Source organism: Halichoerus grypus, chromosome 7 (genome assembly GCF_964656455.1).
Source record: "Halichoerus grypus chromosome 7, mHalGry1.hap1.1, whole genome shotgun sequence".
NCBI lineage: Eukaryota > Metazoa > Chordata > Mammalia > Carnivora > Phocidae > Halichoerus > Halichoerus grypus.
The window spans coordinates 146784438-146804178 of NC_135718.1; the positions used below are offsets into that span (position 1 = coordinate 146784438).

The 19741-nt window shown below is 40.0% G+C and overlaps 1 protein-coding gene across 4 annotated transcripts in view; it reads left to right on the forward strand.

Annotated features, from left to right (window-relative positions):
* Positions 1 to 3956: 3956 nt before the first annotated feature.
* Positions 3957 to 19741, forward strand: part of TMCO1 (transmembrane and coiled-coil domains 1) — a 59051-nt gene continuing 43266 nt past the window's right edge. Inside the window, exons 1-3 of one of the 4 annotated variants that reach the window (XM_078078413.1) lie at positions 3957 to 4196; positions 4606 to 4683; positions 9835 to 9894. In XM_078078413.1, the coding sequence (XP_077934539.1) occupies positions 4127 to 4196; positions 4606 to 4683; positions 9835 to 9894 (208 nt within the window). In that variant the 5' untranslated portion in view covers positions 3957 to 4126. Of the gene's footprint in view, positions 4197 to 4605; positions 4684 to 7677; positions 7858 to 9834; positions 9895 to 19741 lie in introns of those variants that run through there. The other 3 variants (XM_078078410.1, XM_078078412.1, XM_078078411.1) reach the window with 3 other exon arrangements.

Sequence of the window (19741 nt, forward strand, 5' to 3'; positions counted from 1 at the left end):
TTTGATCACTTCTCCCACATCCTAATTTCACTTTTTCCTCAAAGTCCAACTAAAATTCCCCATTCTTCCAAGATATTTGTCCAACCTATTGTCCTCTCTCCATGAATGAACTGTATCATTCATTCATTATATATTGGGAAGCTTCTCTGTGCCAGGCCATGTTCCAAAAGCTGGGGATGCAGAAATAAACAAGACCCAGTCTCTGCCCTCAAACACAGTGCTAGCTTACCCAAAAGACAAATTAAACACATACTTGGGACCCACACTCACAGAGTGAAAATTATTTGAATAAATAAAATATTCCAAAAGATAATAAACTCACATTTACTTTAGCATTTGTTTTATTTTAAAGTGTATTTTGGGGAGGGTCCTCATAATCTTTTCAGTGTTCGTTTCTCAAAGTTTTTATCTAGTCCTGCCAGCCTAGTGGGGAAAAAAAAATCTTTGTATTTGAGAAAGATCACTATTGGCTACATAAAAGAATGGCTTAGAGGGGACAGTTGGGTGTGTAACTGGAGACCAACCAGGTAGAAGGCTGTAATGCAAAGGAAGACAATGGTAACCTGAGTTAAACTGTAGGAGTTGAAAGATGTGGGAAAAAAAAGAGAAATGAGGCAGGGAGAATTTATCACATTTGGTGATTAGATGTGTAGGATAAAGAAGAGGGAGTTAATGAGCATAGTTCCTGTTTTCTGGGTTTAAAGACTAGTACATGATGGTGCTACTCTTTAGGAGAATAAGGGAAGAAGGGAAGATTGGGAATGAGAGAGAGGACAAAAACAAAATACCTACCCCCTCTCGTGCGCTCTCTCTCTCTCTCAAATAAATAAATGAAATCTTAAATTAATACAACTGAAATGACCCCTAGATCATGACCCGAGCCGAAATCATGAGTCGGATGCCCAACTACTGAGCTATCCAGGCGCCCCCAAAGGGTTTTATTTTTTTTTAAAGATTATGTGAGTAAAGTGTTTAGAACAGTACCAGGCTCATAGAGAGGGCACATTAAGTGTTAACTGTTATTATTATTGGTTCTATTAAGCCACCTAGCTCATAATCATTGAACAATTTTTTTCATTCTATCCATTTTCCCTGGATTCTTACTCTCTTTAAAAGCTTCAGTTACCATCTGTCTGCTTCTGATCTGTAAAATAGTATCTGTAGCCTAAGTTTCTTCCCTGATTTTCAGACCTGATACCTGAAAGCCAAGTGGGCATTTACATTTGGAGATCTGAAACTGAACCTTTCCAGTTCTTCTACCCAAACTCCAATCTTCCCTTCTTCCCCGGGATCATGACCTGAGCCGAAGGCAGACACTTGAAGACTGAGCCACCCAGGTACCCCATGGGATTTAATTTCTCTCATAATCTGTTATGATGCCTAGCCTAGTACTAAGTATTTGTTTATAAACAGTATTGTTACTAATACTTCTAATAAGCACACTGAAGGGTTAGCTCCCATTTACCTTCCACAAGTTCCTTGAGAGTGTACCACAACATAAAGTATAAACTAAGGCAGGGGGGAGATATGGGTACATGAAATAGTGAACCCTACCCCAGAGAACAGCAAAAGGAAGTCCCAGGACAAAACCCTTATCATAGGCATAGAGATTGGAGCAGGACGGTAAAGTCTGAAATGGTGGTCCTCATGGGGAAAACTTTTGAAATCTAAAAATTAATACAACTGGGGCACCTGGGTGGCTCAGTTGGTTAAGCAACTGCCTTTGGCTCAGGTCATGATCTTGGAGTCCTGGGATCGAGTCCCACATCCGGCTCCCTGCTCCGTGGGGAGTCTGCTTCTCCCTCTGACCCTACCCCCTCTCGTGCGCTCTCTCTCTCTCTCAAATAAATAAATGAAATCTTAAATTAATACAACTGAAAGCTTAGAAAACTTGGAAATATGATAAAGGAATCTGGTAGAATGTAGAAAATACGTTATTTTAACTTGCCTCTAGCACTGTTCTTCAATGAGGGTATTAGGGTCACTATATTGTTGCCCAAGGGAAGGAAATGTTATCCTAGCAGCCCACGGTTCTGTAGTAGACTTTTACATAGGAATAATTGAAATTCCTCTTATTACTGTATTTTGTTGATTGTGAGACTTTTCCCCCCACATTTTAACACTTCTGAATGGGATGCATCTTACAATCAATGGTGTGTCATGGGTTAACTAGTTGTTTATTTTCTTTTAGTCATATATAAAATAATGTTTCATCTTACAATCAATAGCATGTTGGATTTGATCAACTGTGTCAGGCACAGCTTTCAATACTGTATAATATACTCTTTCTCATTTAATCTTCGTAAGTTTTATGCAGCTGTGTTATTATTACCATATTTGCAAATAAGGAAACTCAGGCTCAAGGACTAAAGATGCTTAAAGACAGGTGTCAATTAAGTGACAAAGCTAGAATTAAAAATCAGGTCTGATTTCAAAGGTCATGCTCTTCTTGACAGATGGCAGCTACAATTGTGGTGAGTACAGTATAACAGATTTGTGGAATCACTACTTTGTGCACCTGAAACTAATGTAACATTGTGTTGTCAACTGTATTTCAATTTAAAAAAAAAAAAGTCATGCCCCTTTTGTGCTTCAGTATTTACCATGAGTGATACAGAGTTGAATAAAAACCTATCCTAACTTTTAGTCATACTATGATCTAGCTCAAATGTGAAGCCTTCCCCAACTCCTCCAAGAAGAACCAATTTTGCCCTCATCTCTGCTCCCATAACATTTAACGAATACCTTGATTATACCTTATTATAATGTTTAACATCCAAGGAGAACCTTGGAAGTCAGGTACAATATTTTAGTCACCCTCTCTGACCCTACAGTGCCTATCACTGTTCTCGACACAAAGTAGAAATTCATTGTTAAAAGGAGACAGGCTCTCTGCTGCTAAGTCTTAAAGAGAGAAGAAATGCACATAAAGCTAAAAAAGAACTCTAAGTACAGTGGAGTTTAAGAAAAAAGAACCAATGATAGAAAGTACAAGTCAAGGGGAGACAGTTCCGCCAGCTTCCAGATTTTCATAAACACAAATACACTCGTACAAACAGAATCAGCTTGAAAAAGTTGAAAACTTCTACACAGGCTGAAACCAAGCTTCTAAGACATTTTCTTTAACCTATACAGCATTTAAAAACTTGAGTTACCAGCATTTATAAATTGAACTTTCACATAAAATCAGGACTTCTGGGTTTTCCTGGAAAACGGGAAGATAACGAAAACTGGGTGCTCCTTCTCCCAGGGAAACTGGCTGGATCTGAGTACCAATTGCTCCTTTCGGATAAAATTATCACTCCCTTATTTATGCTAGTACCTCCCACCGTTTCCTTCTGCCCAGCCCGCATAAGATCATTTATATGCAACCAGCCGAGGCATTTGGGTTTATGACCCCTTCTCCAGACACATCACTCACTGCTCTATTACACACCACGTATTCTTCAGCACCGGCGTCTTCGCCTACAAAGGCCCCCCGCAAAGCACTCCTACTCTTCTAAGCATTACTTCGATTCCTTTCACAGCTTTCTCTCACCACCCCCTCAACTGGGTCACCGCAGCACTCTGGCCATACCTCTATTAAAACCCTAATCACACCGGATGTACAAGTTTCTCTCCTTCGCTAGGACAGGAGTTCCTTGAAGCCAGCAGCCACGACTAACTGATTTTCGCGTCCCCAGTTCCAAACCCGTGGCCTTGCATCTAACGCAGGCGTTCAGTAAACTACCTAAAGTCTCAGAGGTGGGGCTGAGGCAAAAGCGCAGACAAGTGCAAGTAGATTCCGGCCGAGAGGAGGGCGCCCATCACCCCAGCGAGCAAGAGCCACCGCGCGAAGTCCCGTAGTCGCAGTTCCGTCGCGAAAGCTCAAGTCCCAGCTCTCGCGAGATTCGGTTTGAGTGCCAGCCCCCGAGCCGGCGTGGTTCCCGCTAGATTCGCGCGGCCACGCAACTCTCCGGAAGTAGCCCTTCCGGCGCTGTGCCCCGGAAGCGGAAGTGTGACTGTAGTCTGTCAGAGAGTGTTACTCGGTGGTCCAGAAATCCAGGGAAGTCGTTGTCGTTTAATTTTTGCAGGCTCTCGAGCGCTTCCCCCCTGGCGGGTGGGAGTGCAGAGAGGAAAGTGCGAGATGAGCACCATGTTCGCGGACACACTGCTCATCGTTTTTATCTCCGTCTGCACGGCTCTTCTTGCCGAGGGTGAGAGCGGCTGCTTCTCTGACGTTTGATCTGCTCCCATGGGAAGGATCCTAGGCCTGGGGACCCTCGCGCCACCAAGGGAGTGGTCGCGAGCCTTGCTTGCTTGGGGTTGGGATGGTGGGGATGCTCATCTACTCCAGGGAATCGGGGCCAATCGGGAACAGGAGCGGGAGGGGTAGCGTGGAGTCCGGTTTAGGGTCGATTTCACTTGCGTGTTTGTGGAGACACCTTCATATCATGTGTCCGTTATTTTGAAGAGTCAGATGTCTTAACATTTGAAAAAAGTTAACTGGTGGTAAATATAAAGCAAAAAGTTGAAATCCCTCCTCACCCAACAGTGACCACCAGTAAGTTTGCTGTGACCATTACAAACATTTTTTCTGTTAGCATGTTGCTTTTAATGTTTCAGGTATAACCTGGGTCCTGGTTTACAGGACAGACAAGTACAAGAGACTGAAAGCGGAGGTGGAGAAACAGAGTAAAAAACGTGAGTATGGCAACGTCCTTTAGATACAGTTTCCACAGGTCAAGTTCATTGAATGCATGTTCACAGTAAATATTTTACGAGCACCAACTGATAAAAAAACTTTATAGGAATACAAAGGTGAGTCCGATTTGAATTGAAGGCTATGTAGAGGTATATGCAGTATTAGGTATTTTTATGCAAAATGTATAATACAAATGGCAATAGAGCAAGGGACATGAGAAGTACGAGTTATGTGCTGTGGTGGTTCTAAAGAAGAGATCCTATTCAGTTGTGAGGAGCCATGGAAGCCTTTGTGATGGAGATGGCTGGTCGTCCTTCTTGGATAGTTAGAATTTGGATAGAGAATGAGCTGGAGGTAGGAATTCCAGGCGAAGAAAATCAGATATGTGCAAAAATACGGAAATTGTGGTGAGAAGATGTGTTTGGAGAACAACAGGTCATTATGATTAGTATCCAGGTGAGCGGTGTCTTCAGGGATAAGGCAAATTTCGGTTGTGTGAGGCGGTTGAAGGACAGTTTGAGTAAAAGGTTAAGAACAAGTACAGTTTGTGGTCTTTGAATAAAAGCAGGAACCCCACAGGACACAGCTGAGGGGACCGCTAGAGGTATAATGTGAATGGTTCTTTATAGGCTTGATGTGGCTTTCAGTGTTCTTTTCTGCCTTATAAAGATTAAATACAACTTTTGTATCTTAAAATTCCTCTGACTTTCTCTATTCTGTGACATCTTTATGTCTTCATAAGGGTTTAAAGTTTTCTTCCTTACAGTATCTCACTTGATCCACATAGCAACCATTTGTGATCAGTTGTATAGATATTATTCTTTCTTTATAGAAAAGGAAAGTGAGGTTCAGAGAGGTTAAATAACATACTAATATCATAGAGCAAACAAAGAATTAGAAAACAAACTCAGGCTTTTGAAATTATAGTTTACTGGTCCTTGACGTATTCAGTGTGGATAATGCACCTCAACATATTAAAAACCAAGCTCATTATCTTTACCTTCACAAACGTGATCCTCCTCTGGTATTTCTCTGCGTGACGAAGGGTACCTCCATGCTTCTGATAGTGCAAGCCAGAAACCTTGATACACTTTCTTCACTTGGTTTTCAGGACATCACACATCACACTCTCTTGGTTTTGCTCTTACCTTGCAGGTCTTTTTTTTTTTTTTTTTTTTAAGAGAGGTAGGGGAATTGGGAAAGGCAGAGGGAACGTGAGAGAGAATCTTAAGCAGGCTCCATGCCCAGCACAGGGCCTGAAGTGGGGCTTGATCCCAAGACTCTGACCTGAGCTGAAATCAAGAGTCAAACTCTTAACCAGCTGAGCCATCCAGACGCCCCTTGCTGGTCATTTTTTTGCAGTTTCCTTGTTGGTTCCTCTTTTCAACCTCTTGCTTTTGGGCACCCCAATTTGTTTTTAGTCCCTTACACTCACTCCCTTGGTGAATTTAGTCATGTGCTCTATTTGCCAGTGGCTCCCAAATTTATATCCCTAGCCCTCTCTCCTTAATGCAAGATCCATATATCCTTGTAATAACATTTGTATGGTGAGCGATGGCATCTACACTTGTGGTGAGCATAGCATAATGTGAAGAGAAGTTGGATCACTATGTTGTACACCTGAAATTAACATTGTGTGTCAACTATGCTCAAATAAAGATTTACATATCAATTTGTCAATTATACTGTAATGTCGAATATACATTTCAAACCCAACACGTCCAAATTGAATACTTTTTCCTCACTTAAGGCTGTTGCATTTGTAGCTTTCAGGATCTTGGTCAGTGGCAGGTCTATCCTTCTACTTGCTCAGGCCATAATCCTTGTGCAGTTATCTTTAACTCTTCTCTCACACCCCACATATAATACTTTTGGGCTGCCTTCAGACATATCCAGAGTCTGACCACTTTCCATCACCTCCATTGATAACTACCTTCATCCTTTGCATGAATTATTGCAGCAGCCTCCAACAAGTGTTCCTGTTTCCCTATAGTCTCCTCCCAAGATAACAGCTAGAATAATCCTTTTTTTTAGAAAGTAGGCTCCACATCCAGTGTGGAGCCCAATGCAGGTCTTGAACTCAGGACCCTGAGATCAAGACCTGAGCTGAGATCCAGAGTCAGATGCTGAACTGACTGAGCCACCCACGTACCCCCAGAATAATCCTTTTTAAAGCTATTAGAGCATGTCCCATCCCTGCTTATAACCCTGTGATGGTGTCCCATTTTCACTCAGGAACAGCCAGAGTCCTTACAGTGGCCTGTGGAGCTTCCCCTGTTACTGCTCTGATATTCTTCTCTCACACACTGTGCTTCAACCTTGCTGTTCCTCTCTGTACATCAGCCACACTCCTGTCTCAAGAGCTTTCTACTGGCTGTTCCCTCTGCCTAGCATGTTCTTCTCTATGATATCGGCTTAGTTAGCCCTCATATCGTCTTCAAATCTTTGTTCAAGGTTTACTTCTGTGAGTCTTGACCACCCTCTTTAAGACTGCAGCCTGCTCATCTCTTCTACCTCTGCTGCTCCTCATCTCCCATACCCTGCTCCATCTTTTTTTTTTTTTTTAAAGATTTTATTTATTTATTTGACAGAGAGAGACACAGTGAGAGAGGGAGCACAAGCAGGGGGGGTGGGAGAGGGAGAAGCAGGCTTCCCGCTGAGCAGGGAGCCCGATGTGGGGCTCAATCCCAGGACCCCGGGATCATGACCTGAGCTGAAGGCAGGCGCTTAACGACTGAGCCACCCAGGTGCCCCTACCCTGCTCCATCTTTCCCCCCATGGCTCTTGTCACTTTCTAATGTATTATATGATCTATTTATGTATTGTGTTACTGTTTATTGTTTATCTCCACCTGCTAAAATGAAAGCTTCACTAGGAAAGCATTTTTGTTGTTGTTCTGATATATCCTGTGCACCTAGAACAGTGGCACATAGTAAATGTTCAATAAATATTTGCTGATTTGAATACTTTCTTCTCTCACCCTGTATGTGCAGTCCACCATCAAGCCCTGTTACTGTTCTCCTCCAGGAAAGTTTGCGATCTCTCCACATCTCTCCAGTTCTGCCGCCACCACATAGTCTAAACGTCTGTCATGTTTCCTGTGATCTACTGCAGTAGCCTCCTCATTGGTCTCCCTGCAGCCACTCAGATTTATTCTCTACAGTACATCCAAAGTAATTTTTTTTTTTTTAAGACACAAATCTTATGTTACTTGCCCTTCTCAAAATACTTTGTTTTTCCCCATTGCTTTTCGGATAAAGATGGGGCTTGCAAGGTCCAGCATGGTCTGGTGCCTCTTCCCTTCCCCTGCAACTACATCCTGTATCAGGTTATCCCTTGCTTCTATTCTCTAGCCACTCGGGCCCTTTTACCATCCTCTGGACTAGTCTTTTTCCTACTATGGGGCCAGGCCTTATCTGCTCTTCCCTCTAACTGGAATAACTTTCCTTTCTCTTTTTGTCTAGTAAACTCCTACTCATTCTGTCTAGTAAACTCCTACTCATTCTTTAGCTCTCAAAACCTTATTTAGTCTTTCAGAAGGGTCAGATCTTCCTATTATGGGTTCTACTTTATCCATAGACGTCTCCTTAGAACAGATTTATCTAGCCTCAGTCCAGTCCCCTAGAAGACCAGGTTAATGTTCACAGTACCATCTTGTTTCTGTTCTCTAGCCTTCTTGTTTTTTATGCAGTTATGGTTAAGTGCTAAGTAGTTATGTTATGGTCCTTCTGGGAAGGGAAAGAAAAATTTTTGTTTCTTTGGTTAATAGTAATGATAAAGAGTAAAACATTCAATGTTTTCTGTCGGTTTTGTCTTTTAAAATGTTATTCGGTAACATCTTGTAGAATTTGATTTAATTTCCTTTTATGATCTCATACTAGTAGGTTCACTCTAAATGTCTTTCTCCCCCATAGGTATATGTCATGTTTTATCTTTTTATTTACATAAAAGAGTACCGGTACTTAGACACCAGTGCATATATTGAAACTACAAACACACACACACATTTTATTTTAGTCAGCACTTTACTGTTTCACTTGCAATATTGGAGTCAAATTGAATTTTACATCTCTTTGGTAAAGTTGTAATACCAATTTTAGAATTCAGATAGCATAATTAATGTACTAAGAGAAAAAGTCTTACCTGCCAATTCTCTTTGATGCAACTTTTAGAAATAATACATGTACTGTACTGTTTGCTAGTAAAGGAAGTATGCTAAGATATTATACAGAACAAAGAATGTAAATAAACTAAGTAAAGGTAATTTTTGACATACCTATTCTTAGTCCATTAATAGGTGGACTATGATAGGTATATAGATGAAAGATAGTAAATATAAAATATAAATATATTACATTATTTCTCTTTACAAGGTTATTTTTACTCTATCATCATAGTAATTGAAATGCATTCAAAGAAGTTGGTCTTAGCTTCTTCTGTCTGTTTGTTTTTAAGTAATCTCTATGCCCAATGTGGGGCTCAAACTCACAACCCCGAGATCAAGAGTTGCATGCTCCGCTGACTGAGCCAGCCAGGTGCCCTGGGTTTAGCTTTTTTGATTTTCTTGATCTCCCTACCCTACGCATATGTCTGTCTTGCCAGTTTTCTGTGTTATAATTGTTACTCAATTATCTGCCCTCACTAGATTACTCTTTAGAGGGCAAGGATCATGTTTATCTTTTTATCTACCTAGAACAATGCCAATTACTTAGGCACCAATAGCTGAATAAATGAATTCCTACCTTCTATAGTGAATATGAGAGTGGAACTATAATTAACCTTAGTTATCTGAGAGAGCAGAATTTGAAAATTGTGCTTAGACTCAACCTACGGCAATCACCCTCAGCTGATGGTCTGAAAGCCATCTTAGTTTTTATTATGTTTTAGTAGTTACTATTATTGTGTCCTTATGCAATCCTTTACGGGTGTTTGAGTGACGATGCTTCCAGTGTTGTCTTAGTCTTAGATTGTTGTGTCTGCCTTCTGTCAGCAGCTGTGGGAGCAGATCGGTTGACTTGCTCAGGACCATAATGAAAGGCAGTGTGTAACTTTCTTGTGAGCTTCTTTCATTGGTTCAGCTGTGATAAAGCATCCTTCATTTCTTTAGTATAATGCATAATTAATTTTTACTGTTACTATGTTGTTTACAGTGGAAAAGAAGAAGGAAACAATAACAGAGTCAGCTGGTCGACAACAAAAAAAGAAAATAGGTAAGATGAATTATTTGGTATACACAAAATTTAGAAAAATAAGTTTTGGGAATTTGGAAAATTTAGAATTGGAAAAAATTCTTAGGTGATGAAAATTAATAAAGTTGTTAACAGTGGTAACTCATGTTTGTATAATTTTGTGGTTTACAGAGCACTTGCATACATTATCTTACTTGATTCTCTCTTGTCCATTTTGTAGGGTAAATTCAAGCAGTTGCTGCTGTTTGCTCTTAGCTTTTGAAATTTTAGTTTTAATAAAATAATGCTGACAGTTGTGGCTTTTGAATTTGGCTGAGGATTCTTGGCACAGTTTGTAAAAGTGTATTTTTTTTTCATATCTGAGATGATTATTTCCAGTTAAGGCTGAGTTACTTGTATTGTTGCCATGACTTCCTTATGGAGAATTGACTGGTGATGGAAATCCACCAGGGGGTAGGAAATTTACTGCTGAGTAATTTTTATCTGGTCTGAAAAGGAATGACATGTTTTTGGTTTTTCAGTGTAATTTAGAGCTTAATTACAGAATGTAATTCTGTTCCAAAAAGACAATTTATAAATGATTAGGTATGATTTATATTTATATTTTATGATGCTTCCTGATTCTGAGATTAGGAAAAAAAACTGTGAAACTGTGTGTTTTGTTCAGAAACTATGTCTCTACGTACGTCACTGCCATTATATCCTAGAAGGGAATTCTTCCGGGCTGGACTATGCCACTATCCTGTTCTGGTTAAAGCTTTTGAATTTAGTGTTTCCGATGTTTTCTAAATGGCCTACTCATTTAGTTCTGTGGCAGGATGCTATTGTATGTCTACTCTGTGTCAGTTGCTCTGGTGGGTCATAGAGAAACAAAGTAGAAAAAATTCTATTAGGAAGTCTGTCTAGAGAGGGAAAACAGACCAGTGCAGTATGGTAAGTGTGTTCGTAGAGATGTATTCTGAGTGTTAAAAAAGTAAAGAGAAAGGATATCTAAACCAAACTAGGGGATTAGGTTTTCTTGAAGAGATAATATTGAACCTTGAAGCTTTAGTGTGAATTACTTAAATAAAAATATAAATAAATAAAATAGTGGTCAAAATTTATTGAGCACTTACCATATGCAACACACTGAGGTAAACACTTTACGTGTTTTAGAATTCTCTTAACAATTAATTGTATGTAGTAGTGAAGAGTGTTACTTCATTTTTATAGATGAGAAAAATGAAGCTTGAATTAAGTAATTTGCCCTCAGTCAGTCATTCAGTGATAGATGGGATTAAGTTAGTGGTAGAGAAGGGGTTTGTTCCTGGTCATTTGTAACTTTAGCATCCAATTTTAAGCCCTATACATTCTAGGCAGGACAGGCATACACAAAACTATGGGGGGATCAAATAGCAAGGTGTATACCTGGAACTATAAATAGTTTAGTATAACAAACAAAAGAAGGTATGTATAAAGTATAGACAGATGAGGCTAGAGAAATAAGTAGAGCCTGTTCATAAAGATCTTTATAAATTAAACTAAGGTAATGAGTTTAACTTGTATCCAGAAGGCTTTCCATCTTTCCATAACCATTAAAGGACGTAAGCAGAGGATTGACATCAGATTTTTTTTTTTTAAGATTTTATTTATTTATTTGACAGAGAGAGACACAGTGAGAGAGGGAACACAAACAGGGGGAGTGGGAAAGGGAGAAGCAGGCTTCCCACGGAGCAGGGAGCCCGATGCAGGGCTCAATCCCAGGACCCTGGGATTATGACCTGAGCCGAAGGCAGACGCTTAGCGACTGAACCACCCAGGCGCCCCTGACATCAGATTTTAAGGAAGATAACTCTGGCAGTAGTTTGGAGATAAATGGGAGAGGGGATAATTCTGGAGGCAGGAAGTCGTGAGGCTTTTTTTTTTTTTTTTTAAGATTTTATTTATTTGACAGAGAGAGACACAGCGAGAGAGGGAACACAAGCAGGGGGAGTGGGAGAGGGAGAAGCAGGCTTCCCACCGAGCAGGGAGCCCGATGCGGGGCTCGATCCCAGGACCCTGGGATCATGACCTGAGCCGAAGGCAGACGCTTAACGACTGAGCCACCCAGGCGCCCCAGTCATGAGGCTTTTTAAGTAACTCAGGTGCAAAAATGGCAAGAACCTGAGCTTAGTTAGGTACAGGCAGTGGTAATGGAATAGAAGGTAGAAATTCAGCCGATCTAGAGAAGTAGGAATAACAGGATTTGATGACTGTTTAGATGTAGCATGTGGAGAGAGGGATGAGTCTACAAAGAAGTCCAGATTTCTGATTTGGAGAGGAAATATTGGAGGAGTAGCAAATTGGGATGGGGAAGAAAAGAGAGGATGATTTCAGGTTTGAACCTGTTGGATTTGAAATGTTCGGGTGACAGTAGGGCGGAAATACTTGGTACACAGTTGGGTGTGTGGTTTTGGAGCTAGCATAGAGGGATAAAGGCTATAAACAGACTTTAGAATCCTATACTTCTAAGTAGTAATTGAGTTCCCACACGGGAGTTCATATATGGGGAGACCATGTAAAGTAAGACAAGGAAATGGCTGAGGATGGAGAGAGTCTTGAGGAAACAGAGGGAGCAGAAGTGGAGCTCTGCAAAAGTATTGCCAGAGAAGTCAGAAAGGGTTTGTCGTCGTAGCTGCGGGGAGGGTTTCAGGGGACAGAGAGGGTCCAAGGTGTTAATTGCCTAAGAGGCAAAACAGGAGTTATTGTTAGTGATGTAGCAAGAATGATTTCAGTGGCGTGATGGGGGACAGAAGCCAGATTGTCTAGATGAGGAGGTAATGCGTGGTGAGGAAGTGAAGACATTGAACATGGATCATTCTTTCAAGTAGCTTTACTGTAAAGGATAGGAAAGATATAAAAATGGAAGGCAGATTGCTCTCTGCCCTTAAACTGACAACACAAACTGTCTAAAATGTAAATTACCTGAACATGGAATGCAACCTTGAATTTTTTGCTCACCAGAAAGTATCAGAAGTTAAGAGAAATAATGCCTGTGAAGTGTTGGTTATCGACATCTTACCAAGAGTTAAAGATGTAATGTTTATGAGGAGTTGTTTAAAGGACAACCTATCCATGCTCTAGATTCGTAAATTTTACTCTGAGATTAAGCCAGACTATCAGGAATCTGTAAACCTACACTGCATTATTTTGGACTTCCTAAAATTGCTTCTATTCTATTTCACCTTGTCATTTGTACTGTTAGGCATGTTGTGAAAAACCCAGCCAGATAGAATTTCTTGTAGTACTACTGTGGAATACTTTTGAGAACATTATTTACAATGTCACGATGCTCTCTTGATGAGCAGTTATAGAAGCTTTCTATTAGTTTTCAATGTCAAGAAAAGCAGTGTTAGTTGGTAGAGTGTGCAACCCCTTGATCTTAGGGTTGTGAGTTTGAGCCCCATGTTGGGTATAGAGATTACTTAAAAATAGTAAAATCTTAAAAAAAAAAAAAAAAAAAGGAAAGAAAAGCAGTGATTCTCATAAATAATTGATTTACTTTTATTTTGTGGACTTTGCTTGAACCGATGAGTTTTTTCCCCCTTTGAGCTAGTTGCTAATAAGTATAGAGTCAGATTTGCTGTTCATCTCTATCAACTTTCCACGACCAATTCAATGTATTTCTGTGAAATGACTCTATCTACAGTTTTGTTATTACGCAACCCTTACTTTCCCTTTCTTCAGGTCCCCACTTGAGCTTCTTTATAAAAATATATTATATTATATATATTATATATATATAATATTATATATAATACATATTTACAGTAGTTGCGGGGAGGAGCTATGGAAAGTGACCCTGCTGCACTGAAAAAAGGAAGTTTTCAGTACAAGGGGAGTGCGCAGTGCAATGATAGGGTTTCAGAGAAGCAGAATGCCACTGATTTTACTAGGTGAAGCTCTTTGATGATGATCTTGGGTAGAACCATGAATTTGAAGCTGAACTGTCTTATATTTGAACTAAAAAAATTTTTTTTAAAGATTTATTTATTATTTGAGAGAGAGAAAGAGCATGCGTGCACGGGGGGAGGGGCAGAGGGAGAGAGAGAGAGAATCTCAAGCAGACTCCCCACTGAGCACAGAACCTGTCATCGTGGGGCTCGATCTCAGGACCCTGACATCATGATCCGAGCTGAAATCGAGTCAGACGCTTAACCAACTGAGCCACCAGGGTGCCCCTTAGGTTCCCCATTCTTTTTTTTTTTTTAAGATTTTATCTATTTTTATCTGAGCGAGCGAGCGTGGCGGGGAGGGGCAGAGATAGAGGGAGAAGCAGGTTCCCCGCTGAGCAGGGAGGCCGATGCAGCACTTAACTGACTGAACCACCCAGGCACCCCTGGGTTCCCCATTCTTAATTTCAGGTGCAGATGTTTTGGCTGTTTTACATTTCCCTCTCACAGAAGGGAAACAAATTTACTTTGATATATGAATTTTATGTAGCTCTTTGGCTACATACAAGTTACCTCAAGTAATGAGGGATTTATTTTCAGAATATATGGAATCCAAAACTCAGGAAACACTGAAGTAACTGGTTACAGGAAGGCAGGAACTGTGTTAAAGCCAGTCTGGTAGGCAGAGCAAGCCCTGAGATGAAGTGAGACAGTGGACTCCAATATCTTTAAGGCTGCACTATTAATTAATTATTTTTTAGAGAGGGGGAGAGGTGGTGGAGAGACAGAGGGAGAGGGAGAGAGAATCTTAAAGCAGTCTTCACGCCTAGCATGGAGCCTGATGTGGAGTTCAGTCTCACGACCCTGAGATCATGACCTGAGCTGAAATCAGGAGTCAGATGCTTAACCAACTGAGCCAGCCAGGCGCCCCTGAGGCTGCACTATTAATATATACTTCTCTCTCTTTTTGTTGTTCAACTTCCCCCACTTTCTCTATAGTGTTTTTCTAGCATTTAGGTTTTGCCTACACCTAACTTTGGCTTGTGTCCTAGGGTTCTTCCTGTATCAGTATTACTCATAATGTGCTCTGTAGACCCCCGACATCAGTGTTGCTTGAGATATTAAGAGTGAAAGGTTCTGAGTCTTCCGCCCAGACTACTGAATCAGAATCTCTGGATGTGGGACCCAGGAGTCTGCTATTTTAACAAGCTTCCCAGATATTCTTAGACAAACTAAAGTTTGAGAGCCAGTGCTATATTGTAATTTTTCTGTTTCTGCTCCCACAGTTGATTTACTATTCCAAGATTTTCTGGTTTAAATTTCTGAGAGAAGGAATCTGGTTGGCTCAGCTCATCTCTTTACACCATAGGTCATGAGAAGGCATATGGATTGGCTGCCTTTTAGGTCAGTAGTGGCAGGGCAGGGGTGATAGGAATCTTTGAAAGGCTGACCCTCGACAAAGACTATGGTAGGAGGCAGATATCCTCAGAAGATGGCTGGGGAAGGGAGGGCAGGCATTCCGAAGCTTGAGTGAGTTGGGGTGGATAGCTCTTTTCTTAGTGACTTGGAGATATGGGAGGAAATTTTTGAAATTTAATTTATTTTGGGTCCTGAATATTCAGGATGAATATATATTCATTCTAGGCCTTTATCTATACTATTTGGATTTTCCATAAAAGAAGACTGCCTCAGGCATTTAGTTTAAATTTTGTTTCCTCTCCATTACCAAATCTACATGAAATTTCAAGATTATATTAATTGGTTTTCCATTCAAGACAACTCAGAATGTAGGACTGCCATGGGATACCTAATTCTTTTAATCTATAGACTGGCACCTGCTATTTTGATCATCTCTTCCTTATTTGAAAATGTTCTCCATCTCCCAAACTGTTGGTTGGATCTGACCACCCAGATGCCTCCTATATTGATTTCCATTCCTTGACAGAAAAGACACTGGTTATTGACTAAGGTAAATGATGAAGTGTTCCTTTCTTAAATAAATTATGTTACCTTGTTGTACACAACCTAATCCTGTCAAGTAAAAATGTATAATAGATTGGCTTAATGTCTGTTCATTCTGTGGTCAGAATAGATGTCATCATTGGTACTAGTTGATTCCCATAGCTACAAGAAATATAGCTTCCTTTTAATTAGAGTATTTCCTTTTAGAATTTAAATTTTTCCTTTTGCCTGTCATCTGGGATAACAAGTCATTCTAAAACATAAATGTAGCTTCTTCATATTTCTCGTTTCTTCCCTCCATGAAGTTTCCTCAGCTTTCTTAGAGGTTGTATTCCCAAAATTCAGTAGTAGGAGGGTGTATAGAATTCCTATCAAATGGAGGGATTGAGGCATGATTTTCCCCTGTACTAAATCCTAAGGTTCCTGCTAAACAATTTACATTATCATTTCAAAATAAATTGTTTGCATTTATTTTACCTGCTAATGTGATGTTTTTAGGAATTATTCCCCTGGGGAAACACAATTTCTTTTTAAGGGGAAAGCAGCTTCTTTTTTACATAATAGCAGTTGTATGTTTATTAGCTATTGATAATGTCACGAATTCTGTAATACTTTTTTTTAAATTTTATTTTATTATGTTATGGTAGTCACCATACATTACATCATTAGTTTTTGATGTAGTGTTCCATGATTCATTCTTTGCGTATAACATCCAGTGCTCCATGCAATACGCTCCCTCCTTAATACCCACCACCGGGCTAACCCATCCCCCCACCCCCCTCCCCTCTAAAACCCTCAGTTTGTTTCTCAGAGTCCATAGTCTCTCATGGTTCGTCTCCCCCCTCTGATTTCCTCCCCCTTCATTTTTCCCTTCCTACTATCTTCTTCTTTTTTTTTTTTTTTTAACATATAATGTGTTATTTGTTTCAGAGGTACAGGTCTGTGATTCATCAGTCTTACACAATTCACAGCGCTCACCATAGCACATACCCTCCCCAATGTCCATCACCCAGCCACCCCATCCCTCCCGCCCCCCACCGCTCTAGCAAACCTCAGTTTGTTTCCTGAGATTAAGAGTCTCTTATGGTTTGTCTCCCTCTCTGGTTTCATCTTTTTTCATTTTTTCCTCTCTTCCCCTATGATCCTGTGTCTTGTTTCTCAGATTCCTCATCAGTGAGATCATATGATCGTTGTCTTTCTCTGATTGACTTATTTCGCTTAGCATAATACCCTCCAGTTCCATCCATGTCGTTGCAAATGGCAAGATTTCGGGGTTTTTTGATGGCTGCATAATATTCCATTGTATATATATATACCACATCTTCTTTATCCATTCATCTGTTGATGGACATTGTAGCTCTTTTCATAGTTTGGCTATCATGGACATTGCTGCTATAAACATCAGGGTGCACGTACCCCTTCGGATCACTACATTTGTGTCTTTGGGGTAAATACCCAGTAGGAAGGCAGCTTCTTTTAAAAAAAATTCTTTTTTTGGTTTTATTCTTTCTCTTGCCATACCACGCTTTGTTGGAGTTTGGGTTTTTCTCACTCTTTCTGGGCTATAAAGTTCTTTCCAGGCTACTTCGTAGCAAGTTGAGTCTTGAACATCACCTCCCACTGGAACCCAAAGATCTTGGAGGAGCTTTGGTCTGTGACTAGGCTTTCAGTGGATTTGCCAAAGCAGCTTTACCCAGCCTGGGCCCTGGGATCATCTCAGATGCCCAGTGAAGAGAATTCCCAGGAAGGCTCAGCTGCCTCTCAAATTACCTCTGAAGTATTAATAAAGAACCTTAGTAAATTGATTCTTGACCCTAGTATCAAACTCCCTTCCCCTCTACCAGAATATACATCCTAACAGCAGGACAAAGAGAAGAAAGCACAGGGGCTCGTTGACCGCATCCTCAGCAGCAGGAGGGGTGGAGTAAGGACTTTGTTAACTGCTCGGAAAGAAAGGATGGAAAGGACGCTATGATTGATTCAATACCGGCGCTACTTCAGCCAGCTGTCCAAGCTTCAAAAAGATCTACAGCAGAAGGAAATTGAGGGTGAATCAAGAGTGGAAAGATTTAGATGTAGCTGTCATTATTGCCTGTATCATAAAGATCTTCCTGAGGATACCAGCATGGAGAATAATTATGACGTGGAGCCAATATAAACATAAACTTTATTTTTGTACTGTTTCTTCTTGGTAGTAATTTTAGGATCATTTTGCGGCATCTTGGGAAAGCTGCTCTATGTTAGGGCAAACTGTATAATATTTTGATAATCTATGATATAAGGTCTGGCTTTTGTGTATCTTTTCTACCTTGATACCAGTAATTTGTGAGGAATCCTATAGTTGCATTTAAATGACTTCAGTATACTTCTACTTTTTGATTTGACCTAAGGAAGTACTAATAGGTTTTGAGTGTTGCTTGTGTGTTTGAGAGGCCTAAAGCCATTAAGATAAAACCTAACATCAAAAATTGGAAGCCAAGTAACTTGTGTAGAAGGAATACGCAGAAAGCATTGGGTGGTTTGGTTAGAGCATAATAAGGGCAGGGTGCTTACACTAGATTTTCTGGTTTTCAGCAATTGAATTGTAATAAAAATTTTTTGATGTGCTATTTCAGTTTTCAGTAGCAAATGTGTGTAGAGGGTCTTATTAAAATTGAGACTTATTTGAATACCTCTTAAAAAAAGGTATTTTTTTCAAAATGGTTTATTAGAACTTGGGTTATTTTTATATAAACCATGTATTACATGGTTGTATTGACAGGCCAGTCTTCATAAACTTATCTAACCCAGAATGGAACATAAAAACTTTATTTATTCTTAGGAATAACTGCTTTTGTTTTTGTTTTTGTTTTTTTTCTGGTAATATTGGCAACTAAAAGCAAAATTGAATGTGAAATAACATTTTAAAATTCATTTAAACCATTGAGGCTTAAAGAAAAGTAGATTCATTCATTCATTTATTCATTCAACAGAGAGAGAGCACAAGCAGGGGAAGTGGAAGTGGAGGGAAAGGGAGAAGCAGGCTCCTATGTGGGGCTAGATCCCAGAACCCTGGGATCATGACCTGAGCTTAACTGACTGAGCCACCTAGGCACCCCAGAAAAGTAGATTTTAATCAGGATATAAGAGCTACAAACTTTAAAAATAAAAGGTTGTTTTAAGTACTTTAAAAGGACTTAAACTCTTCACTTCTCATTGTGTCTAATAGAATATCCTTGCAAAACTTGAATCTTATATATATATATATATTTTTAAAGATTTTATTTATTTATTTGACAGAGAGAGACAGCTAGAGAGGGAACACAAGCAGGGGGAGTGGGAGAGGGAGAAGCAGGCTTCCCGCGGAGCAAGGAGCCCAATGTGGGGCTCGATCTCAGGACCCTGGGATCATGACCTGAGCCGAAGGCAGACGCTTAACGACTGAGCCACCCAGGCGCCCTTGAATCTTATATTTTAAAATAATGAGAATGAATAACAAACAAATCTTTGCCCAGCAGTTATTAGAGTCAAGGTTTGGTAGTCATAATAGAAAAGAGAGAGAGAAGGAGTTTAATGATTTTCTAAGAGTTGAAAGAAAAAAAAAAGCCATTAAAAGAACATGTGTGGGGAGAGAGAGAATATGAATATGAGCATCTGAGATGCAATTAACAGAGTTGGGAGTGGAGAAAAATGAAAATGGACTTTAGATTAGGTATTTCCCTAGCAACCATTTAAAGGTATCATCAGTTTTGGGGGGTTAGTGGAAGAACGGGAGGTATATAAAGCTAAATATGGCTTAATGGGGATATTTAGAAGTTTATTGTTCATAACTTGGGGAGTACCTGAAATTGTTTACCTACTGGTAACATTTCTATTAGATCAGATTTGCTCTTTCCCAAATGGGCATTTTTGGATTTCTGAAGACTGTTACATTGTCCTGGACATTTGAATATTAACTTCTTTGTTTTTATAATGTTTGTGCTTCTTGAGGCATCTTAGCATTTCCTACCCACAAA